The following is a 25,678-nucleotide window of genomic DNA, read 5'->3' on the forward strand; positions in this document are numbered from 1 at the left end:
AACGAAGGTAAATATTTGGATGCAAACAAAAGGTGAAAGGTTGGTTATGAGCGACGCGATCCACATGCCACTAAACTGCGATATTGTATGCTTTTACTCCGAACATGATAGCACCCACATGACAGATCACACCCGTAATTCACGGCTAACTGTTCGGGCATCACAAAGTCTGATTCAGACAAAAGGTACACCCAAGGCATTGTATACCATGCATGGTCATCCGGCGGTTTGACCGCTAGGTCACGTGACCCCGTGACGTAATCGTTTGCCCGTAATGTGGCTTGGGGGCCGTGCCACGAGGTGCGCAGGGGCCGTCTTATTGGGCATTGGTCAGGGCTCACAGCGTCTCATAGAGTATTCTGTGCCATTGTTTGCAAGGGTCCTCCAGTCGGATAGAGCCATATATCCTGAGTAGAGACAGTGACGGATTTCCTCCCTATATCGGCTATACGGATATACCTCCCAAACATCGGAGGACCCCTTGCGCTGGTCGCAGAGTCCACCGACAACAAAAGGAGACTTTGCAAATGTCAATGAAAGAGTTCACAATGAGACATTAGATGAGCCCAGTATCAGTCAGCGGTCCCATTATGAAACGGGGCCTTCCATTCCGCTCCAACTGGGGAAGCCTGACTGACTTTGATGCTAACTTTGAGACGACTGGTGCCGTCAGGAATGTTTTGCAATGTCTGGGTTAAACGCCCGTGCGGTCAAGCAAGTTCTTCTCCAGCTGTGCGTTAGGTTTTTAGCTGCATATTTACATCACGCAAATAAATGGCTGCATGGCATGGCACTATAATTTTTATCGCAGATTTCCGCGGGCCATGGCACTGCTGCACCATGGCTCAAAGCAAATGGAAGTTAAGATGTCATATCCTTCTAAATTATGTTTTAGCAAAGTGTACAATGCTCAAACGCTTCGGGTAGAGCATGGAGAATATGTGCCCTGCTCGTCTTCCATCTAGCTTAGCTTGCCACCGAGTGGTCAAAGAGGCTGCTTCCATGAAGGCAACAGGTTTTGTTATGCCCTGTTATGCCGGTTTAATTTGATTTCCGGATTGTTCGTTTCACGGAAGGATTGTCTGCGTCTCAAAAACGAGCCAAAGGAACTAACAAGCTTTTAAAAGCATTGTATTCGTTGGAGCGGAAACTTTCTCAATCGTTAGGTACAGACATCCCAACGTCAGGTGCCCTCTCGCAAGGAGGTAAAGACAAGCAGAGGATAACGATTCAGCAGGGCTTGTTCTTAATTTATTTTGAATGCAACCATGTTTCAGTAAAACAAGAAAGGTGATGTAAGCTAGAGGATATATTTCAATTCTTCGCAACACGCCATGGTAGGTAATGGTAATAGTAGGTAAGGTAATGATCATCTAGGCAACTCAAATGAAAGGTGAGACTCTAACGAATTGCAAACGTAAACGTAAGTCCATGCATTACACTCACTTGTCATGCCCATTGGCGAAAGCTTACGTCAGTCCTAGGTATGATCAACCCATCTACGAGTTGATGGCAGAGTCCAATAGGAACGACGATTATCTGAGCCGACTGCATATCCTACCACTGTCGCCGTATCCTGTCGGACGAGCAGCGGCGTTCTATGAAACTAGCAAGTGCATGGTAAATAAAAATCGAAACATAAGCAGGGGATTATCGTACTTCCCCAGGTGGGTAGGATGAGCAGAGGAAAATGTGTAAGTGATCAAGTTGAACGTAGGGATGTACGGATCTTTGAGTCAGATGAAGTGGGTAGGATGTGCCCAGGCTCAAAAGGTTATGTACACGTCATAAACGTTGACGAAATCAAATGTAAAATTCGGAGGCATTGAATCATGTGAAAATTAAGATAAATATATCAGATGTAAAAGGGCGATCCAGAAAACCCTGACTAGGACTTCCCGCATTCACGCAACTGCGACCTAACTACGAGTACGATTTTCCACATCTGCGCAACCTTAGCACCGCGTGCTTGCTGGTGGCAGCAGCAGGCACAGCGGGTGTGTTCGTGCATATCACCAAAACATCAAAATCAAGGCAGAGTCTCTTGGTTTAAAAGACCTCGCACATCGCGACCTCATGGACCATGAAGCATGCAGCACGCACAACAAGAAGTGTATGATACAAAAGCGTGAAGACTGTCTTGGAGAGAACAGCGTGACGGCTTTTGAAAGTGCTGCCATCTACCGCGAAATTCGCACCAAGCAATGGATTAGCTCTGACTGATGTATATTGACTGCAGTCATTGAAATTTGGGACGACTTCCTGCTCACTTCGAGCAAGGACTTAGACTGACGAAACGTCACTGCATGTCTGACAACCAAACTCATGCTTTCAGTGAAATGAAAAAATAACGCTCCACCATGTGAGGTGGTGGTGGTAGGAGATTTCTCTAAAAACATTCTTTGTTGTTCAGGATGAAGCCCGACGCTTTCGTTGGGACGTTGCACAATGCAGCGTACATCATTATGTTGCGTGTTGGAGAGAGGGTGACGACAAGTGGCACCAAAGTTTCTGCTTTCTATCGCACGCGACGAAGCACGATACTAGTATGGTGTTTGCCTTTCTGGCCCGTTTGGTCCCGGAGTTGCAAGTTTGCATTCCGGGCCTCACAAAAAATCTAAGGTGCATTGTTAACACAAACTATCCGATAAATGTTTATACTCAAATGTTTAATCACGTAGTCACCAACGTCACGTAATTTAAGGCCACGAGGTCACGAGTTCAAATTTGAAAAGGAAATACTAGACATGTAAGCGATTATTTACATCACTGCAAGCTCAACGATATCCAATTTTGTGTCCTTCTAATTGCTTACACGTGGGCCATCAGTCAACCAAGACGTGCATGCAGTGACCAAAAAAGAATGCCTGAGGCTAGAACCCAGTGGTCGTTGCTTCTATCGAGCTGAAAATTTCACAGCTTGTTTCAACGCATTAAAAAATGTTGATAGATGCATTTTCACCGAAATCTGAGATATGAAAGTGCTAATTAGCCATTTCACCAGAGGATTTGTGGAGGAAGATCCTAACCACATCAAATTGTATCCGAATAGAGATGCACCCCAGCAATATTTTAGGCGTGGCTACGACGGTGGGTAAGGAGCCTTTTTGGGTTTTAAGCACTAAAAGGATAAACATGTCATCAAATGCATGGTGTCCGCGAATTTTCCAGGTATCTCTACCTGTTGCTACGGCCCATTTTGTTCTCCACCAAACCGTGGTGGACTGTTTTTCCCGATGATTTCTAACATAGCTCTTCTTATACAGGTATAATGTTCATTTGAAAGCCTGTGCTTAGCCATAGCTTTGATACCGTAGGCACTTGTTAACATAACTTGCGCGGCTTTGTTGAAAACACGGCAGATTTCATTCCAGGAGCAAATAGGTTGCTAAATCTTGATTTAGCTGCTTTGTTCCGCACTTCTTAAAACTGAATGTAGCGCATATGCTACGAGAACAGCGCGTAGGCAATCACGGAACGTGAGATGAATCATGTGATTTTTACTTAATCATCCACGGGGAAACACCGTTCAGAGTAAATCATTTAGTGCCTATGTTGCGTCATGTGCGAGCTATCCTGATTCCCAAGGAGTGGAGTGTGCAAATGTCAAGTACACCGTGATTAAATGAGAAATAGTCGCAACGATAGTGCATATTGACGAACATTGACATGACGTGAATTGCCCTCACGTTCATAAATCAAAGATTTGCCCTTTGAGCTGCGGGTAAGTTAGGCTTGGTGACGTGGTAGTGCGTTTTGGTGAACATCAACCGTCATGTTAGGTACCCTCATGTTAATAAAGCGAAATTTGCCCCCTTGTTAAAGGTAAGCCATGCTTGTTTAGATGAGTGTCCATGGCCAAAAGATGTTATATACAGGTTTGCATGGAATGAATTGGGCTCACCAAAACCTGGTTTTAAGTGAACTGTGTAGAATGAAGTATGCTGTGATGTATACATGCCATGCTTTCCAGGAGTTTTGTTATGATGCTGCAATACCTGAATGGTTGTGCTAGTCCTGTGTGCCCTGAAGTGCACATAATGCTGAGATACTTGTAGCATTGTTGTAGTTCATTGTATGAAAGCTGACCCTAGATGCATCAGCTTAAAACATGGTTTTTATTATTTGTTGGGATTGAAAGGCCACATGTTGGCACTTAAGAAGTGTCCATTAAAAATTCCTTGGCATATGTCATTATATTGGAAATACAAATGTATGGTGATCTAGTCAAGTTCTAAGGAAAAACTCAGAATATAGTAATATTTTCATTTTCTTTGTACCCCACATTTTGTTTGAGAGATAATGACAATGTGGGTCATATGCCTTTTAATGAAGCACATGCAACTAAATGATGTGGGGTACCTTGGATGTGCCTGATTTGAAGACAGTAGGATGGAAATCTGTGCTTTCTGTACCTCACTCTCACCTTTGAGAGATACCTGGGTATGCCCTTTGTTCAGGTGTTTCCTTTTGCCTGGATCATCAAAATATGACCATATTTGTACTCTCTCTTCTGCTTTCAATTTCTTGGAAAATAGACCAAGGCTGTGTATTCCTTCAACTTGTTTCTTAAGATAGTGTTTTAAGGTATGGTTATTTGGTTCATTTTGGTAATTAACTGAGTGAGAATTGGATCATGCATTTCAGGATAATTTTATGGTCATTTTCTACTCAAAAGATAATATTTACTTCAATCATTATTTATTTTCTACTTGGTGCATTTCTTCATTGGTGGAGAAGGAATGATACACATGGGCTATTATTATAACAATGTTCATCACTTTCTCCATTTCATTAACACTGTTGGCCATAGTTCAACTTCTGAGAGTATGCATCAATTGGATGTGAATGTGCTCTTTAATGCTATATCAAATTGTTCACTTGTTTTGCTAGTTTTACAACAGCAAGGGGTTTTAGATGGAAGGCAAACATGTCTCCAGTGACAGCAGTAGATTATGTTGCAATGATTTTTGGCACTTAATTATGAGTTGCCTTTTCCCATGAACTTTGTGATATAAATAACATTTTGGTGGTTGTATTTGTTAAAGCCTTCACCAGAATGTCCTGTGTAAAAAACAAGTTACCTGAAATCAGATGTATGTTGCAATTTACTGGTGCACATCCAATGATAACAATTTGGTGATTTGTATACCCAACACTCAGCAGATTCCTTGTGAGGCATTTCACTAGTATGTCAGGACCATTGCACTTTGCAAAGGCTCGTGGCGATTGTTCCGCTGCGGCCGGTGAAGCATACCCAGGATACTGGGATACGACTGGGGCACTGGGTGGCCCGAATTCATTGCGCTCTTGTTCGCACTTCGGTCCTTGTTTCACAGATGACATTCTGGGCGGAGCAGTAGCGGGTCAGCTGAGCAAACAGGGACGCATCCCCGATCCCGCCGCGAACCTGCGTCACCAGCTGACGTGGCGCCTCACCAGCGGCACCTGGAGGGCGTGACCGGCTGCCGTCTTTAACACCCGCCGCGCCGTGCGAGCGTCGCCCGTGTTCGCCATGACGAACACGTTCGCGGGGGGCACGGCGGCCGTGCCCGTGATGCAGGTGGAGCTCACTCTCTCATGCCGGTACGTGGCGGCGCGGCCCGGCGGCTGCCGCGGTTTGGGTCACCCTGGTGACTGCGGTGCCGTCTGGTCCCAACAACGCGTGGTGGAAACGGGTGGCTGACATCCGGGCTGTGGACGGCGTGTAAGAAGCAAGGATGTTTGGGACGGCGTGATTATTGCGATTCGAGTCATGTTGGGATGCGGTCTGTGCAGAAATCAACCGCTTTTGTTCAATGAGAAGGCAATTTGAACCAAACTGGCTTGAGGCTAGCCATAATTAGGTGAGATAATGATTGCATTGCTTCCATTGCATGGCGTGCAATGTTGATTGCCACTGCAAGCACGATACAGCTGATTACTGGGACATTGGTATCGTGCGACCGCAAGCCGTATGCGCCGTAGCCAACCAGCACGACTTCTGCTATTTTGCTGTTGTGGCAGATTCGCCTGAGATAGGTGTGTAGCTGATGCAAGTTATTGAGAGAAAGTGCAGAAGCAGCTCACTATTGATGTGACAGTATTATCAACCACCAGCACTATTCTTGATGTATCTTTCGAAACGTTACTGCACCAGGCTATTTCGCACAGTCTGTCAGTTAAAACTGTCAGGTAAAACTGTGTGTCATCCTGTTTTGTCCTGCCAGTTGGTCAACGTTTGTGACCGGTGAGGTGTCGTTGGCATATTATGCAAGATACCCTGCACAGGTGTATCAGGCCTATCATTCCGCTTAAAAGAACAGGTGTCGTTTCACTCCTCCAGTGTATGGTATTAACACAAACTCCTCAAAACGTTCCCATTAAGTACTGAGCGTTTGACATGGCATTTGGGAGGGAAGTTATCAACGTTCCCACAGTTGGCTTACCAGTTGGCTCATTACATGCTGCCCATGCATCTGCTTGATCATTTGTGATTTTTAGAGGGCCGTCGCCTTAGGGTTCCTGGATGCCAACACGAGACGATTTTGACGATTTGCAGCGTATTACCTGCTTGGTGCCTGAGTGATCCATGTCATGACTGATGCAGAGATAACTCACATTTTCACACAAGCGAGTTCCGTCGTTTGCATCCGATGTGACGGTAGCTTGACGCCATCGCAGTAGGAAAGACCTGCTAGTTGATCGTAGCTGAAACATGAGTTATGTGACTACATCTGGGTCGTTATTTTTGGTCGAATTTTCTCGATACTTTTAAGGCGCGGTATTCGTGTTCCTTGTCAAGTATTGCCTGTGGTGATTTGTGACCTCGGTTTTAGCTTCGAACATTTGTCGGAAGTGTGAAGTGATATTGGTAGACCTGAAAAACCTGGCTGCCAGCGCACTAGTCAACCGCCCGTTTTACTCGTCGAGACGGGAATGACCCCCAGCGGCAACCGTACCCTTCGGTCGACACCAGATAATTCCTGAAGGCATGACAGTGGCTTAGGTCGCCTCACTTGTAGCAAAGTCGGCGATGAGCTCACTTGATATTCGGATGCCTGCAAACAATCACTGGGCTCATCCCACCAAGAATGATTGCCGCAACTCTGTTACGAGCATGCACTATTATCTACTTTTCCCCTCCGTCCCCATCAAAAGCAGGCCAGGCATCTGTAAAGACGCCAGTGCTGACCGGCTGAGTCGGTGCCCCGTGCAATGTGGCATCAATACGTGAGCCGGACAGCTGGCTGTCGTGCGTGTGCCAAATAACCAATCTATTTTCCATCCGTTTACAAATGAGAGCCAATTTGGCAGAGAAAACAGACGTGTACTTAAGTTGTTGTCACTGTAGGGATAATAAGCACGGCGTGCACCAGGGTGAATGTAACCCGTCGTTACGTTCAAAACGGCGAGAAATTAATGGTGGCTGGTGCATTATCGATTGCTCAACTCGACAGGTGGTGCCAGTTATAGCTAGCGTGACACCCGCGAGCAGCGCGCGTATGATCGTGATCAGTCGCGTTGAAACGGTCGCAGTCAGCTCTGGAAAGAAATATTGAAATGATGTGATGATGTGTATTCAAGTTGCTGGTAGTCATTGATTGTTTGCTCCTCACACAGCGGCGAAGGACGACCTTGTGTGACCGTGTGGCATCTAGATGGGATATCTCCTTTGATATGCAGTGTCGTCTCCTGTACCTTGATCCTCTGCAGTCAGACAGACGTCTTAATCATTGGCCCAGATGAGACCCAACTTGAGATTATCTGGCTGCCACGTGATGTCACGGGGCTGTTTCGCAGCTGAAGTAATCAGGGAAAGCTTCACGCGCAAGGGTTTTCCAGTCGTCAAAAAAAACCCAGGCCTTCATAGACAGTGCGTCACCAGACCCAGCTCCATCCGTGTAGATGTGCCGCTTGCTGATGAGCGTTGGGCCCGTTTGGTGGTTATGCTCGTGCGCTCCTGCCCGTGTACCTGTCCATGCTGAATGCTTAATCCGTGTGTACTTCCATGCACTCTTCCCTTTCTAGCGGGGGATCCGCCATAAGTTAACGTCTGCGGTGAAGTCGAGTTTCGTATGACATTTCTTTTCTTCCAACGCTGGCAGGCGTAATGTTGAATTCTGTTAAGGTGTCCCCCCCCCCCCTCCCGTCCTGTGGTGGAGGTTGTGTCATCAACCTAGATCTCCTCACTGCACCTATCTCTACGCACCTCCTGACATACGCTGTTTTCCGGTCCCGTGGATCCGCCGGGCGTACGGGCCGGCGCCTCCCCCGCCCCGCGGAGCGAGTCTCCGTGCCCTCCCTCACTGTGCCGAGTCGGGCACACGAGCAGCCGTCCGCGCGCTGTGGCGCGGTCGGTGGCCGCCGCCGTCAGCTCCTGACCGGCCGTGTGGGCTCGCGCCGCAGCAACCTGGCCGACATGGACGTGTTCTCCAAGTCGGACCCGATGGTGGTCGTGTCGCTGGCGCCGTTCGGCTCGGCCGGCCGCGACAAACACTGGACCGAGTACAAACGCACCGAGGTGGTCGCGGACAACCTCAACCCGGACTTCGCCACCAAGGTGCCCATCGCCTACCACTTCGAGGAGCAGCAGTACCTCAGGTGAGGACGGCGTGGTGAGCCGCTGTGTGCCGTCAGGGCCCGGCGCCCCAGCCCTCCGCCCGGTGGCGGAGGGGGAGGGGCGGGGCGGAACCCGCCGCTGCCGTGACCGGTCAGTACGCGGTCCGACCTGAAGAGTTCGTATGTTGGCCAAGCGTGATCTGACTTGCTTGTGGGTCTTTTTCCGAATGATATGATCCTGTTTAGGTCTTGGGTTGTTGAAATGGGAAGCTTATGAGTAGCTGATGTGGCTGGGGTTTAACATGTTTCCTTTATGTTTTTTCTTGCCTGAAAGCGTGGAAAACTCAGAAACCCTTCTACAGATACAGGCGTAGAAACGAACACATGTACAAAGGCCTCCGTAAGATAGGTGAGAAATGCCGTGCAAGATAAACACTGGCAACCAAACGAGTCTATTTTCCTAACTTGTAAAGACCACGTCCTAAGGAAATCAGCAACTGGGTCTAATGTACTCATATGAAGTAATTGACTTCTCTATGCCACGTGCAGGAAATTGAAGATATAAAGACACGTTCTAGATGGATTGTGAGGAGCACCTTGAGTCGCCCCTGCCGAATTTCGGCCGGTAGCTCCGTGCTCGCGGTCGTCTCCGAGCCCCGGCGTGCGCGAAGGCCGAGCCCGCCTGCCCCGGCCTGGCGGCAGCTCGTGAGGCTGGATGCGCAGCCCTGCATGTCACTGCACTCCCCGTGATTAGTGCCGGTGGGCACGCTGCCGCTCGCGCTGCTCCGCCCGCGATGCCCGCCGGCCAGATCGTGCACCTGCACCCTGCGTGGGTTAGGCTGGAATGTCACGCACAGTGGCCAGGATCGATGAGTTGCCGGCGGTCGCAGAAACAAGTGGAATGTGACCGGCGTGGGTGCCGTGCGGCAGGTGACGTCGGTGCTCCGGTGACGTTAATCCGCAGAGTCCCAATCAATCGGACGGCTGCGCAATCTCGTTTCATCTGATGAAGCACTCTCCTGATGCTGGCTTACCGGAGCCAATCAGCACTTGAGTTCGTGCGCTGGGTTTTTTAATGACCCGGGGGAATGGAAAGTGCCCGCTCGTTGCGCCGTGGCGAAGGCCGGCCTGTCGGTTAGCCCACGGTCAACGCAAAAACCGGAGGTATGGTTTTGTTTCTGTGGATACATAATGGCAGCGTGTCGCTGTCACGAAGCTGTGCGTTTTTGTCACACAACGTCAGGCGGTGGACAAAGAACTAGACCATCCACAAACAGGCTTCCCGCACAGATCGGAGTGGGGGCTTTCTGCTCTGAGGAGGTTTGCATAACATGTTTGATGGGGATAATCGTTCCTCATGAGACGCCGTTGTGCTCTTCCGCTGATGAATTCACTGCCCAGGATAAGATGGTGTGCTTGGAAAGCGCTCGCTGGTACGGTGGTGGAGGAATATGCCCAAAGTTCAGTTGAGTAAAAAAACATCTGGATTCGAGGCCGGATAAAGTGCGCGACCATTCTTTTCAGAACGTTACGCGGACGCGACTCAGGGATCCAGGAGTGAGGTTTTGGCTTAGGTGGGGTATCAAGTGAAGTTTTTGATGAGGTCGGTATCAAGTGAAGTTTTGGGCGAGGTTGGATATCAAGTGAAGTTTTGGGTGAGGTGGGATATCAGGTGTTTGCGTCCGTTGTATTGGAGTAAATGTATGAAAGATACTAATGATAGGTGGTGCACAGGAAATTATTATCTACGTACGGTAAGCTGGACGTTACAAAATCACGATTCTAAGAAACTTTCCAGCTCTGCTAAAGGAATATACTAAAAACACTGTAAAGATACGTTTTATATTACGAAAGATCTGTCGAAAATGGTTGGCACCATGCAAACGCCAAAGATTGCCGAAGTTCTCATCTTGCATAGGCCATTTGCTGTATGCCTCGCATTTAACAAGCAGATGAAGCTCTCAAAGCCGGCCGGCACACGCTGTGATCTGCTGTAGGCCTGTTGCACGAATCTGCGTGCGCCTAGCAAACGCTCATTTTTCTTCGTCTAGCCGTGGAAGGCGTTCGTTTCACGATCGTTTTGCTCGATAGCTACCGCCCCGATCCGCCTGTCATCTGAAGCATCTGGAAATATCCACGCTGATATGAATAATGTCCGACACGCACCGTATCCGTCTGTTTTTGTTGTGCTTTGTTTTTGTTTTTGTTTTGTTTTTAGTCACGAGTCTACTGAGCCCGTGCCTGTTGCATGTGGCATTTCCACTGGACAATCGTGCTGTATGTCTTGTTACGGCGTTCACGGCTTACAAGCAATTGGTTTATGCTAATTCGGAGCGCATTGTCTCACGTCTCACGAATTAATGTTGCTGCTGATCTGGTTCGCCCGTTCGCGAGACGTTCTGGTCCCCCCGGTGCCGTGCGACCCGAGCTCGGTGACCTCCGTCGCCGGCACGTCCGTGACCGTGGTAGCCCTGTGTGCGTCCCGTGACCCCTGCCCCCGCGGCTGCAGGTTTGACGTGTACGACGTGGACTCTGGCTCGGCGCGGCTGGCGGAGCACGACTTCCTGGGACGGCGCGAGTGCACGCTGGGCGAGCTGGTCAGCAGCCGCGTCTCGGAGCTGGCGCTGCAGGGCGGCCCGGCCGGCAGCCGCGGCACGCTGCTCGTGCACGCCGAGGAGCTGCTGGCCAGCAAGGAGCTGGCCGTGCTGCAGTTCGCCGGCCGCAAGCTCGACAAGAAGGACTGGCTGTGGGGCAAGTCCGACCCGTACCTGGAGCTGTTCAAGAGCACGGAGGAGGGCCAGTGGGTGCTGGTGTGTCGGACAGAGGTGGTGAAGCGCACGCTGAACCCCGACTGGCGGCCGCTGGAGGTGTCCGTGGCCTCGCTCTGCAACGGCGACTACCACCGCAGCGTGCGCGCTGTCTGCTGGGACTGGAACTCGAACGGCACGCCCGACCTCATCGGCGAGTGCTTCTTCACGCTGAACGAGCTGAAGCAGGCGGGCAGGGGCGCCGCCTTCCCCTGCATCAACAAAGAGAAGCAGGTGAGTGCCGGCGGCTTCAACGCCTCGCCTCGCGACCGCGAGCTCGTGGGTCGTGCCGGGCATGGGCGTCCCGAAGCAACTGTGGATTCCAACCATGTGGACTGGTCAAGGGCAATGCGTGGACAGTTTGTGCGAGATCTTGCAAGTGGAAGTGTGAGCTCGTCTGTTGCAGTTTATTGGCCATTGGTGCAGAATGGTGATTGGCGTTGTCAGGCTGTTAGTGGGCTCTACGAATAAGCGCTTTGTCATCCCTGTAGACCGCCTTTTTGCCTGTTTGTTTTGAAGTTGATCGGCTCTACTCGATCTTCTGTGTTTATGTTTCGCTGTTGGCACTAGCAGTACGGCATAAAAAAAAATGTTCGGTGGCTGGCGCTACGTTGTAGTAAGGTCACGACGCAGAGTGTCGCGCTGACAGAAAGGGCGGGCACTGCAGGGAAGTGAACCCTCGACCTCTGGTTTCCCAGACGTGCGGCTTTGACCCGCTTACCGGCGCCCGGTCAGTGGACCTGTCTGACGCGTCTGATGCCTACAGGATAACACGACGGATCGAATAGATTCATTTGCAAAATTGTAGTGCGACCAGCGTCTTTTGACACCAAAGGTCATGGCCATGTCTAGGACACGCTGCGTAATTGTATGTTGTTCTCACTCATCATGAGCACCCTTAAAGGATAAGGATTGGCTGATGTCGCCGCACTGTTAACTGTGTCAGTTAACATCAGTTAGCGTCGCAAATTACGGCAAAACGCTGTGTTTGTTATAACAGGCAAAACAACAAGACACGTGGGATTCTTTGGGGACCACCATCGATGTGATGAGAGACTGTTTCCAGTTATGTGTGCTTTTTGGCTTAGGGGTGTCCGAAAATGCAGTTTTGCTGATTTTTTTTTAGCCCAACACGTGCAGTTACAGCACGCTGCTTTGAACATCATCAAGCTTACCGGTCGCGTTACTCCATTACCGAATTTGATTGTTTCCTTTGCGGCTGATTTTGCACTAGAAACCATGAGTGCGGACTGACAGTGTCGGGTGGGACTTCTGGGCGCTGAAGCTGCCTCCAGCTTCGACAGCGACGCGTTCAAAGTTGTCTGGAAAGCTCGGAACGATGCGCTTATACGGAAAACATAACGAGGTGTTATGACGAGGTGACGCCCTGTGTCCTCTGGCTCGGGTGCGCCCATTAAAATAACTTGTGAGCCCCGGCGAGCTCGCCGTTTTGTGTGGCAGTGACGTCTGGATTTGTCTGCAGGCTGGCAGAGGCCGCTAACGAACCGAACCGCTCGGCCACCGGCCTTCACCCTCTGATTCGGCGTCAAGTTGCGCCGTGCCGGTTTTTGTGGCGGTGACGTCTGGCTTTGTCTGTTGGCTGGCAGAGGCCGCTAACGAACCGAGCCGCTCGGCCACCGGCCTTCACCCTCTGATTCGGCGTGAAGTTGCGCCGTGCCGGTTTTTGTGGCGGTGACGTCTGGCTTTATCTGTTGGCTGGCAGAGGCCTCCAACGAACCGAACCGCTCGGCCACCGGTCTTCACCCTCTGATACGGCGTGAAGTTGCGCGACCTTGAACAGTGTGTGAGTTTCAATAGCAGCCACGACCTTTGCCACCGCAGATGGGATCGGTTGGCTGGCGCCTGTAAAGCCAAAGTTATTTGCATCCTGGTCCTGAGGTTGCAGTTGGGACCGCATTAACGAGTTTGATGGCGTCCAATGGAGTGCTTTACCCGCATGTTTGAGCTGTAGGCTGTTAACTTTGATGTAGAGGCATTGATATTCAGTTCACCCATCAGTGTGACTTGGGTCTTCCCCGGTGCGTTCCCGGGGACGAGGAGTTCATATTTTCGTTAAGGCTTGAAAGCGATCACCCTAGCTGCTGCTAGAAGTACTTGCACGATCGCGGGCGCATTTGAGAACGTCCCGCAGTGGTACGAAATGGTGCATCCACTTGGCACGAGATGTAATAGCCTTGTAGCGGTTTCTTGTCTGTATAGATGGGGTGTGCACGTTTAATCCATCGTCCGGCCGGTGACTCCAGTGCGGGTGACAGTTGTTATAATACCGTTACCGTGGTCCGTCAGATAACTGGTGCGTATAACACCAGCCTAACCCGTGAGCTGGAAAAATCGAGCTATCGGTCGTAACAGTCGTGGACTGTTACGACTGAGAGCTCATGATCGCAAGACATTGACTCTGGAAGGTACACCTGATGTCACTGAAGCCTTGGCATTGGCCTAGGTCGCTGCTGCACCTTGATAAGACGTCTTGTTGGTTACAGGCGCGTAAGGGCAGTTCGTACCAGAACTCTGGCCAGATATTCCTGCAGAATCTGGAGATCCGCACTCAGCACACGTTCCTGGACTATATTCAGGGCGGCACCGAGCTGGCCTGCACCATCGCAATCGACTTCACCGGTACGGCTCCTGTCCCCTGACTCAGTGGTACGGCTCCTGTCCACTGATCCGGCGGTACGGCTCGTGTCCCCTGACTCACCAGTACGGCTCGTGTCCCCTGACCTAGGGGTACGGCACCTGTCCCTTGACTCAGGGATACGGCTCGTGTCCCCTGACCCAGGGGTACGGCACCTGTCTCTTGACTCAGTGGTACGGCTCCTGTCCACTGATCCAGTGGTACGGCTTGTGTCCCCTGACTCACCGGTACGGCTCCTGTCCCCTGACCCAGGGGTACATCACCTGTCCCCTGACCCAGCAGTACGGCTCCTGTCCCCTGATCCAGCGGTACAGCACGTCTCCTGACCCAGCGGTGCGACTCCTGTCCCTGACCCAGTGGTACGGCTCCTGTCCCGTGATTCAGCGGTACGGCTCATGTCCCCTGATCCATCGTTACGGTTCTTGTCTCCTGACCCAGGGTTACAGCACGTGTCCAGTGACCCAGGGGTACGGCACCTGTCCCCTGACTCACCGGCACGGCTCGTGCCCCCTGACCCACCGGTACGGTTCGTGTCCCCTGACCCAGGGGTACGGCACCTGTCCCTTGACTCAGGGATACGGCTCCTGTCCCCTGGCTCAGCGGTACGGCACCTGTCCACTGACCGAGCGGTACAGCTCCTGTCCCCGACCCAGCGTTACAGATCCTATCCCGTGACCCAGTGGTACAGCTTCTGGCCCGGCCGGTCTCCGCTTACTCCAGAGGGCGGGCTTTTACGTGTGCTTGTCCCCGCTGACATTTTATGTTGTTCCTGTCCTTTCTAGCGCTTTGGTTAAGGTGTCCCAGCCGACTGTGCAGCATTCTTAACACTTAACGAGAGCAATCATATTTGCTCTCCTCCAGCCGGCTCTAGCGAGCCGATCTATTCCCGTTTTCAGCCCGTTTACGCTATCCCTCTGACCGCTGTGCCAAAAATCTGAGGGGGCCGGCTGTGTGGCGCGCGCCTGACCTGCGACCCGTTCCCGGCCACAGCGTCCAACGGTAATCCGATGTCGCCCGACTCGCTGCATTACCTGGGCCGGGACGCCACGGGCCAGCTGCGTAACCCGTACGTCACGGCGCTGCGGGCCGTGGGCCAGATCATCCAGGACTACGACAGCGACAAGCAGTTCCCGGTGCTGGGCTTCGGCGCGCGCGTGCCGCCCAACGGCGTGGTCAACCACGAGTTCTACGTCAACCTGGGCGCGGCCGACCCCTTCTGCTACGCCGTGGAAGGTACCGACCACCTGCCTGCCGCGCCGGAGGGACCGAGGGAGACCCGCGCCGGAGGGACCGAGGGAGACCCGCGCCGGAGGGACCGAGGGTGACCCGCGCCGGAGGGACCGAGGGAGGCCCGCGCCGGAGGGACCGAGGGAGACCCGCGCCGGAGGGACCGAGGGGAACCCGCGCCTGAGGGACCGAGGGAGACCCACGCCGGTGCGACCGAGGGAGACCCACGCCGGAACTGCTATTGTGGAGGGCGTGTTATATTAGCTATATATTATTATAGCTATATATATATATATATATATATATATATATATATATATATATATATACTAGCTATATATATTAGCATTAGCTAATGTTAGCTAATGCTAACGTGTGCTAGCGGGTTTCATAGATGAAGCGAAACTGCAGCCTCGACGTTTTTAAGTCGCCTTGTGGGAGCGTATGGGCCGATATTACCTCAGTTTGAAGTGGTGCTGATGTTAAAGTTTGCGATGAGTGGGAGCAACCGTAGAGCTAATTATGTTTTCGTCTTTGTGCTTGCACAGTGCGATTTAATGAGGGCGAAAGTTTTATTTGCGCTTTGCCATACCGGCTATTCGCGGGTGGATAAAGGACTGGTTCTCATATAATTTCCGCGAATGCTTATTTTCACCGCAGGATCCGTTTTCGTTCAATATTGACCGCGTTGTGGAATGACCGCATGGGGGGGGGGGGGGGGACTTCTGCGAGGCTCGGGGCTTCGACGCAATGGTCTAATTCTTTGTCAAAGGATTGGGGTGAATGGGCCTCAGCGATGTCAGCCCGGCCCGCGAAATTGGATTTAAGCTTCACCGCACTGGTGTTAATTATGTAGTCTGGCACAAGGCTGGATTTGTAACCAAGCCGTATTGATTCGCACAGGTTTACTGTTGGTAAAGCACGCATATTGCTTTATTAGTCGGTGCCAGTTATGTGGATTATTTACATAGAAGTTGGCGCTCTGTTGCCAACTGAGAACCAAATTTAACAACCCAACATGAACCCAGTTTAAGACCTGCTATAACCTTGTTTAGCGCTGATTGTATGTGCTGTGCCGGTGGCCGTTCGTACGTAGATGCGATGATGTTTCGAGACGAGCGCAAAATATGGGGTGAATCGAAAAGAAGCGGACATCTCTCCACTTTCGGATGTCATTGCTCCGGCTTGTCCATCGCCCGAGACGCGTGTACTCATGAACACTCACATGTACACATGAACGTGCACATTCGCATGAAGTACACTGCGCTGTGCATGTGGATGAGGTGCAGGATGTAGGGTGCTGCACGTCATGAGAACTAACTGTGCGAATGTAGCACTGTGTATAATGTGCACCTAACACTGTGCGCGAGTGGAATTGTCTTTGTGCGGATACGCTCTGGTCCTGAGCACGCGCTGCAGTGTGCGGCAGTGTCTTGCGCTGTGGCACTGCTGGCACGACCTCTGCGGTGTGCAGCGCGCATGTCTGATGCGGTGGGGGCCCTCCGCCCCGGCAGGGGTGGTGGCCGCCTACCAGAAGTGCCTGCCACAGATCCAGCTGTACGGCCCCACCAACTTCGCACCCGTCATCAACCACGTGGCTAACTTCGCGCGGCAGTACCGTGACGGCTCGCAGTACTTCATTCTGCTCATCATCACCGACGGCGTCATCACAGACATGCCGCAGACCAAGCAGGTGAGCGGCTGGCGGCGGCGGCTGGCGCGCGGCGCCTTCCAGAGGAGCTCCCTCAGCTCTGACTGACTGTGCTTGACGCCGCAACAGCTGGCGCCGCCGCCGATCGGGGCCAGTGGCGGCATCAGCTGCAGTGCTGACGGCGTTTTTTTTTTTCTCCAAAGCCATGTCTTTAACGACCACCAGGCGGCTCTGCTCATGTTTGGCACAATTAGGATTTTGACCGTCGACGTCAATGCTATTCAAATTGACCCCGTGGAAGATACGGCAAATGTGCCGTACCATGTGGCTTTGGAACTCAACCACACTGGTTATTTTTCTGATGAAAACAATGCAATATCATTGTGTCAGTGTTAATTGGGGTATGCATATAATAGGAGGTATTTATGCCTATTGGTGTGTGTCGGAATGTTTTCACACCTACCAGCATATAGGCACGCATTGAGAATGTAACTTCAGTGATGAAAGCATGAGGCTGCCATCCAGAGACTGCCTGCCTGCCTGTTAGATAAGTTATCGGCAAATTAGACCTGAACAACGACCTCAATGGTTGCCCAGATACTTTGAACGTCTCTGAGCAAAATCCCGGTTAAGCTGTCGATGAGTTGGCCTAAGCCAAACGGGCTGAACTCAAAAGCCATGATTTTATGTGCGAACTTTCGTTTGTAAAATGGCCGTTAGTTTAAGGTATGCTTCGGCAAGAACGGATCGTTTGAACCCTGAATGAGGCTTTCGGCTGATGTGGCCAGATTGCGGTACACTAAGAGACCTGCACGAGCTGAGTGGTGTCACGTACCAAAAGGCCTTGTTTCTCAAGCCCAAAGGGAACGAGTTCTGGGTTTATTTCGTTTTTAGTCCATTTTGAGTGGCCATCATCAGCATTGACGACACACCAGGAAGGTGTAACGGCGCTCAAAGCAGAATTCCGAAATGAACTTGGATCATAAACTCCCAGCACGGCCAGCTTTGGTGGCTGGTTTTGCTCGCAGCAACGTCGCGCTCGCCGCGCGCGCCATGCCCGCCGCGGGCGTGCGCCATGTCCGCCGCGGGCGCGCGCCATGCCCGCCGCGGGCGCGCCCCAGGTCGTGTACCGACTGCAGCGCTGTCCGGCAGGCTATCGTGCAAGCCTCGTCACTGCCGCTGTCCATCATCATCGTGGGCGTGGGCGACGCCGAGTTCGACGCCATGGAGGAGCTGGACGGCGACGAGGTGCGCCTCTCGGCCGGCGGCCGCGTCGCCGAGCGCGACATCGTCCAGTTCGTGCCGCTGCGCGCGTTCGCCGGCGCCGACCCGGCCACCGTTAGGACGCGGCTGGCGCGCGAGGTGCTGGCAGAGGTGCCCACCCAGTTCCTCGGCTACATGCGTGCCAACAGGCTGACACCGCAGCCGCCACGCGACGCTCCTGTCCTTCTGCCGCCCGATCCCAGCCTGCTGTAGGAGGAGTGTTGTAGTCCGGGCCGGGCGTCCCCAGCGAGGCGCTCTGGTGGGGACGGGGCAGGGACCACCGGCGGGGTGTCGTGTCCTCTTCTGCCCAAAGCGTGGGTGGCCATTTCCTGGTGGTGGGTCCGGCTTATCTGTCTCCCCCCCCCCCCCCCCGTGTCAGTACTTATTTGTATCTGCGTACTTATACTCCAATTAATGTGCAATTCTCGTCTCCGTCTTTACGTGCGTGTGTGTGTGTGTGTGTGTCTGTGGCAGCGGCGCTGCCCCGGTGTCGGCAGCCTCGTCCATGGGTCCAGCTCGTACTCCTCAGTATCCGGCGCGCCGTCGTTGGTCGAAGGCCGGAGACCTCTTGGTCCGACTAAGTCGTGTTGCTCCTGCCGCAAAATGGGCCAGTTCAGGTGTTCCTTGTCGCAAATAGCTTGAGTTCACGTAGCGAACTCGTGTCGGCCGTCGGCTAGCCTGTGTGGAAACATTTACCTGGGGCACTGATTCTGGGCTGTTGGCTGTACGTGTTGTTATGTTTTACGAGCCGGCCGAGCCGTCTACTGCTGGCTCAGGTTACCCTGGTGCCCAGACGTGTGAGGACGGCCGTGTTGTGGGAGCCACCCGCTCTGCGCCCTGTGCTTAGTGCGCGTCAGTGGTGTGGGCAGGTTCTTTTGACCTGCTGTTGTTAGGCTGTCATGGTCGTCCCTCTTTGGAGCAGGGGCCGCACCTGTCGCCCCAGCGTTTACGGTCGTTTCCCGCCGTGGATGTTTAACTGGCGTTTTCCGGGTGGATAGGCCCTCGGAGATGACCTGTTCGGTCAGCAGGGAATGGTGCCGGGGTTTGTGTTTAAGGCGGGACCACTGGTCGCTGGCCTGGCTGGAGGACAGTCCGTGGAGTACCGGCATGAGGTGGAAGCACCCTCGTCGGTCCCCCAGGTTGTCACGTGTACCCGTTTGCGCCACGTGGGCGGCTGAGGGGCCCCGCACGCGTCCGACAGCGCCGGCTGTGCGCCGCGTGGTTCGTGCCGTGCGACGTGGGACGGTGGGCGCTCTGATGTGAGGCTCAGAAGTGGTGTGATGTGGCGGCCCGGGCTGAGCGTGACCCGCCGCCTCCGCCCGCCCGTGATGTGGTGGCCCGGGCTGAGCGTGAGCCGCTGCCGCCGCCCGCCCATGATGTGGTGGCCCGGGCTGAGCATAATCCGCTGCCGCCGCCCGCCCCGTGATGTGGCGGCCCGGGCTGAGCGTGAGCCGCTGCCGACGCCCGTCCTTCGACCAGGCGTCGGCCGGACGACTGGATCCACAATAGCGACCATGTCAAATATCCATGGAATTCCAATGTGCATACACGATGAGCGATATTCGATACAAATCAGAGGTGATGTCTACAAGTTAGTTTAAGGTCCGATCCCCGTTCTGTGTGCTCACACTAGCACATTTGCATGTGGCCAGCGCTCCTGCCAGCCTCACTGGGCTTTGACGACCATTTCATCGGGGACAAAGCATGTTATATATGAAGACCGTGCTCATCACTCGTGCAAACTTCCTCCGTTGCCTACGTGATACAACTGGTTGCCTTTCCCGCCTCTATTTCTTAGTCGTGGTAAGCCCGGCCACCGTTTGTGCGCCGGTTACGCTGTGTGCTGCTGATCCGCCCTTCCGGTCAGCGATCGACTCCTGCTGATAATCTCTGGGAACCCGCGCGTTAGAGGGCCAGATCTGGCGCTAGCAGCTTCCATGTGTGTGCAATAACACGCGTAAAACGCACGAAACACGGGCTTATCGTCCGTGCGCCATCTGTGGCTACGCTTACATAGCTGGATTATTAGTCGAACCACGGCCAAATCGCAGTGGATGTGGTAGTGGATGATGGAACCACGGCCAAATCGCGCCGCCATGCTAGTCACGAACGTGTTTTTTTTTAAGTCACGTGGTTGTTCTATCTGGGCCAGGGATGCGTCGGTGTGTGTCGTAAGGGGGGGGGGGGGGCGATAATGTACCCAGCGGTCGGTGTCGTATCGGTGTGATTTGGGCCTGTGACCGACATAAATGCATGCGATGGACCCAGCGACGTCATCCATTCAATCCCCATCTCATGACGCGCCTGGTTGTAGTTCCCCACACTCGCAGCGCTGGCACCGGCGGTCGGCGGTGGGCCGTCCGCTGTCGGGTGGACATGTCGGCCGAGCCTCGCGCTCCAGCCGGGTGCCAACGGTGGACGGGTCGGCGCCGGCGGCCCGCCAGCTCGGGCGGCGTCCGCCGGGATTCCCGACGGACATGGTCGTGTTGCTGTGCGGTGTTTTACTCCTTTATAATGGCGATTGTCCAGTGCATGGTGGCGCTATATTTTGCTGACAATTTCTTCTTACTCCTGTGCGGTCATGAGTTTTGATGCTTGTCAATTACACTATCGATGTTTGATAATTCGGTCCCTCATTGTGGAATGTGAACGCTCAGAGCTAGCATCGAGTTTTCCTCCCGTTTGTGGAAACCACAAGTGTTATATGGAATGCAAATGTACTCTCTTGTGGTTCCCGGCATGCCAATCGCAAGATCATCGAAATACAACACACGACATATGACCTATTTATTGGAAACACGAATAAGAGGCGCCGGCGCCTGCGCTGCGCAGCCGCGACGACGTGCCCGCGGCATCGGAAGAACAGCCGACCGGCGCCGGCCCTGACTGCTGCAGAATCACACCTGCGCTGGCGAGGTGCCGGCACCTTCGCCCACAGAAAATCGCAACCGCCGGGCACAGCACATCACCAATTAACTCATTCGATGAGCGAGCACCGGCATCTGGTGACGCGCGGTCACGCGCAGGCCGGTGCGTCACCCGGTGCGCCCCGCGCGCTTCCAAACGTCGGATCGGCCGGCCGCCACACCGCGTCTGTGGTTCGCGCGCCCTGCCCTGACGCCACAGCTGACGGACCAGCCGCGGCCGCGCGTCGCCGGCGGTTGTGCGTGCGGCCGGCCCGGCGGCGCCTATCACAGCGGAGTGCGGGTGGGAGGAGCGAGCCGGCCGGCCTCAGGAGGCGAGCCGGTCGGCCTCAGGAGGCGAGCCGAGGCTGGTGCCACACCACGCCGCCGCCCAGGCAGCCCGTCACCAGCAGACACTCGACCGGCGAGAAGCGGGCCGACACGACCGCGCAGCGATGTGACGTGGTGGCGGCCAGCTCGTGCAGGCGGCGCGGCCCACCCGCCGCGCACGCACTCAGCTCCTGGCCGGCCTCGCTGAACGCCAGCAGCCGCACGCCGTAGCCGAACGGCGAGCAAAGCAGACGGCCGTCGGCGCTGAAGCACAACTCTTTGATATAGCCGTGCGTCAGCTGCAGGTTCGGCTCTTCGATGAAGCGCGCCAGCCGCGGCACGTTCTGCGCGATCCTGTGGCCGAAGTCGACATGCCGGTAGCGCTCGCGCGCGCTCGCCTGCGAGCCGATTAGCAGCACAGACTCGGCGCCGCCGCCCAGCCGCGACGGCCCGGCGCGGATGATGAACGGGCCCTGCGCGTCGGCGTCGTCATCGGGCGACACGCCGCGCTCGACGGCGCGCTGCCGGCGTCGGTGCTCACGGATGATCTCCAGCGCCTCCACCATGTCGGCGGAGGGCGCGCGTAGCTCGATGCTGCGGCCGGCCAGCGCCTGGATGAGCCCGCCGCCGGCCGGCGCTGCCTCGCCGTTGCCGGCGTGCCGCAGCGTGGCGTTGAAGCGGATCTGCATGATGGGCCGGCGCCGCGCGTCCGCCGCCTCGCCGTCGTCGGCGGCGCGGTTCTCGTTGACGCGGATGGTGAAGAGCGAGCCGGCGGTGGCGGCGATGTCCTGCAGCTCGCGCACCGGATCGGCCTCGGCCGGCCGCGCCGGCTCGGGCGCCGGCTCGGGCGCTGGCTCGGGCGCGGGCTCCGGCGCCGGCTCCTGCTCGGGCGGGTCGTGCGAGGCGTCCGGGTCGAGCGCGGCCGGTGGCAGGTGCTCGTCCTGAATGTCGTGCACGCACGTCCACTCGGTGGCGTCGTCGCCGCTCGTGTTGCGACTCGCCACGCACCAACTGAGGGGGTGCATGGCCAGCGACGCGATCATGTCGGCCTCGTTCCCTGTCGGACCGAACAACATTCAGCATTTGGCACCGCTACAACCATTTTCCCAAGCAGCTAGCGTGGCTAGTTCCCCCTTCAGACCAGTACAGGGTGCTGGACAATGAATTTCATATTCGATTTCCAAATAACGCAGCAAATCGCATCACCACTGGAAAGGGACGGTGAGTGACAAGCGCAGGCCGATCGGGCATGTCTTGTTCTACGCCGTGCCCTATGTCTGAATCCCCGGCAGCACGCGACTGGTGCTGCCGCGTGGCCGCCTGGACAGCGCTGGTGCAGACACCTGGCGGCGCGGCGCCGGCCCTACCCTCGGGGAAGTCGGTGATGAACTCGATCCGGTTGCGTCGGCGGCCCAGGTCGAACAGGTGGGTGTAGCGGGCGGCAGCCGGGAACGGCGTCTTGCTGATCTGCATCAGCTTGTACAAGCTCGGCTGGCGGCACAGGGGCCAAGTCAACCGGAGGTAACCGGAGGTCCAGGCCACTGCGCTGATGCTGACGCCGCCGTGGGGCGCTGGCGAGGCTGTCGAGAAGCTCACCGACCGTGACTGACAGCGAGCGGGAACCGCCGGCGCGCACCTAAAATCTGACTTACTTCCCCGGTGTTACTGTCGAGGGGCAGTGTGATTACGGCGGAAGCGGGAGACGACGGTACGAAGGACGAATCCCGACACAGCGGGCCTGAAAACATGCAACACATTCGTCCCCGAACACATGCAACACTTCACTCGAGCGCCGCTCTCTGGCGCGCGTCACGCTGCCCACCTTGAAACCGCGCAGGTCCTCCTGCATGGTGTCGAAGTCGACGTCGTGCACCACCATGAGGTAGCCGTTGTTGGTACAGATGACGAGCTTGCTGAAGTCTGGCGTCAGGCTGATGCGCATCAGGCCGCTGGCGTGCAGCACACGCGTATGCTGCGCCCGCTGCTCGCAGCCCCTGGACGCAACGCGGACGTCAGCCGATCAGGGGCGCCGCCGGCGCGGGAAGAGCCCGGAGCCTCCCAGGCCGGTGCTGACAGGATCCAGCAGGGCGCTGCGGATCGCTACGGACGTATGACAGCACTGACGGGGTGCTGTTGACGTTACAGTCGGAAACAATGACCCTGGCTGGTTACGTTCTCGACGTGGCAGCGGTCGATCTTAAAAGTTAACGCGGACGCTGACCCGATGTTGTTGAGGTTCCAGGTGTAGATGCTGCTGTCGAAGCCGGAGGTCACCAGCAGGCTCTTGTGCGGCAGGTACTCGATGTTCTTGACCCAGTTGGCGTGCGCCTCCAGGCAGTGCACCTTCTGGCGCAGGTTGCGCACGTCCCAGATCGCCACCGTCTTGTCGTCCGAGCACGAGGCGAACATGCGACAGTCCAGGAATCTGGCGGCAGCCAGCGTAGACGGCACTCGCGACCATCCACGCCGACCCATCTACATACGGCGCATGCGCCAACGACTTCGCCAGAGCGAGACAGCGCGTAACGGTCTGCGTTGTATGGTCTACGGGTATGTCATGTGTATTTCACAGTACACCACCCGCCGTTGGAGGGTTCGGGAAGAGACGTCTGGGTGGATAGCACGGCTGTGGTAGGGTCCATTGGCGACATTAACTACCACTGCATAACCTTTCTGACCATGAGCAGTTTGTCCAGTGGACATTTTCACGACACTAGCAACGGCAGCGACAGGACAGCAACCGCCGCTCACTTGACGCAGTTGACGAAGCCCTGGTGAGCGTTCTCGACGGTGTGCACGATCCGCCGCGTGAGCGTGTCGAACAGCAGCACACAGCGTCGCTCGCAGGCGGCGGCCAGCACCTTGCTGCCAGAAAGACAGACGGAGCCGGCCGTCAGACGCCGGTCGCGCCGGCCGGCCGGCGCCAGCCGCGTCGAGGCTCAACACATGCGGCCACTTCTACAGCTCGCGCGGTTAGGTACGCGACCACTTAGGTCACATTAAAGACATATTTTGATGACTGTGCTCAGAATCACGCTTGCAAACGTTGCCTGATCATGGCCGTTCAACCCTGGCCGACAGATCGGGAGCGTGAGACACGCACAGTGGCACATACGGACAGAACTACAATGGGTTGGTACGACCAATTACTCACCCATCTTCTGAAAACTCCAGGTTGAATACGGCTCCTCCTTGTGCGTCGTCATATGTGGCTACCGGAGAAATCCTGGCGAGGGCCAAAAGTCATTCCATGAAATATCGAGTTGGTCGGAGGAGAACGCTTTTAAAACTAAACTTAACTCCTACTGATAAAACGCACTTAAACTGCTCGGCATGGTAACACTGTTAGAAGAATATCAGTTACTCAATGCTGGACTGAAATTTAAAGAATCTGCAAATACTTTACAGATAATATTCTTAAAACACTGAGTAACAACAAATGGTAAGACCTTGGAAGAAACCCGTGCACATACATGGCAATCAGTCAAGCCAAGGGCACCTCCACAAAACACCCAAAGCTGCATGCTCAGCAAAACCACCAAGTTAGAAACCTCCATCCCATTGCGTCCAATTCTAATGCGTACAAACATCGCATCACGCCCCGCAATCTCTAGCGCCGGTCATGGCCGGCGGACAATAAACACCACCGATGGCGAGTATCGAGCCCACCACGGCGCCGGTGCGCGAGCGCCCCGTGCTGCCCGACGCACCCCGAGTACAGCTGGGACGAGAGCGCGTCCTGATCGCCGATCGAGGGCCGCCAGCCGTACTGCCGGTCGTACGGGTAGAAGGTGACGCGGCCGCTGTCCCGCGGCTGTTTGGGCATTCTCGGAGCCCGGCTGGGTGACGTCCACGACCCACGGGCCTAGGTGGCGTGCCGGTCTACTCGTGGTCCATCAGATGAGTGAGCACGGCACTGGCCAGCGCACGCCGGCACTCGCTGAAATATGGCTGCACGATAACGCGCCAGGTCACAACGCCGACAGCTCCAAGGTCACCAGGGGGCATGACGTGGTCTGGAAACCTTCGGCCCTGAGAGCACCGGTCCTGTAACCATCATCTGAAGACTGGTTAGGCATGTGTGACGCCGCTCCCGTAGCGAACTCGACAACCACATTCCATTTCCTGGCCGAGAGCAGGGTATCCTCGAATTCGGCGTCCATTCCCACAGAGTGGAACAGTTGCAACTTATTTTGCTACCCACAAGACATTTCCTCCATCCTTATGATGGGAATATGACTGGTACTCTAAAAGGTCTCTAGCTAAAAACTACTCAGCAAGGTTTGTTTGCTCTTCCTGT

At 54.6% G+C, this 25,678-nt stretch overlaps 2 protein-coding genes across 2 annotated transcripts; one reads left to right on the forward strand and one right to left on the reverse strand.

The window, feature by feature from the left end:
* The first annotated feature begins 3,492 nt into the window (after positions 1 to 3,492).
* Positions 3,493 to 20,267, forward strand: LOC119112144 (copine-8). Its single transcript, XM_037236193.1, has 8 exons — positions 3,493 to 3,724; positions 5,340 to 5,586; positions 8,389 to 8,583; positions 11,051 to 11,582; positions 13,853 to 13,988; positions 14,995 to 15,237; positions 16,746 to 16,924; positions 18,035 to 20,267. Exons 2-8 carry the CDS (start codon positions 5,516 to 5,518, stop codon positions 18,356 to 18,358), a joined length of 1,680 nt encoding a protein of 559 aa, XP_037092088.1. The 5' UTR covers positions 3,493 to 3,724; positions 5,340 to 5,515; the 3' UTR covers positions 18,359 to 20,267.
* Positions 20,268 to 21,398: 1,131 nt separating this feature from the next.
* LOC119111176 (DDB1- and CUL4-associated factor 10 homolog) lies at positions 21,399 to 25,204 on the reverse strand. Its single transcript, XM_037235002.1, has 8 exons — positions 25,089 to 25,204; positions 24,130 to 24,243; positions 23,600 to 23,803; positions 23,201 to 23,372; positions 22,746 to 22,869; positions 22,254 to 22,435; positions 21,603 to 21,851; positions 21,399 to 21,524 (listed from the first exon to the last, which is right to left on the reverse strand). The coding sequence occupies exons 1-8, from the start codon at positions 25,202 to 25,204 to the stop codon at positions 21,399 to 21,401; spliced, it is 1,287 nt and encodes a 428-aa protein (XP_037090897.1).
* Positions 25,205 to 25,678: the final 474 nt, after the last annotated feature.

This window comes from Pollicipes pollicipes, unplaced genomic scaffold (assembly GCF_011947565.3).
Source record: "Pollicipes pollicipes isolate AB1234 unplaced genomic scaffold, Ppol_2.1 Scaffold_7261;HRSCAF=8764_pilon_pilon_pilon, whole genome shotgun sequence".
Taxonomy (NCBI): Eukaryota; Metazoa; Arthropoda; class Thecostraca; order Pollicipedomorpha; family Pollicipedidae; genus Pollicipes; species Pollicipes pollicipes.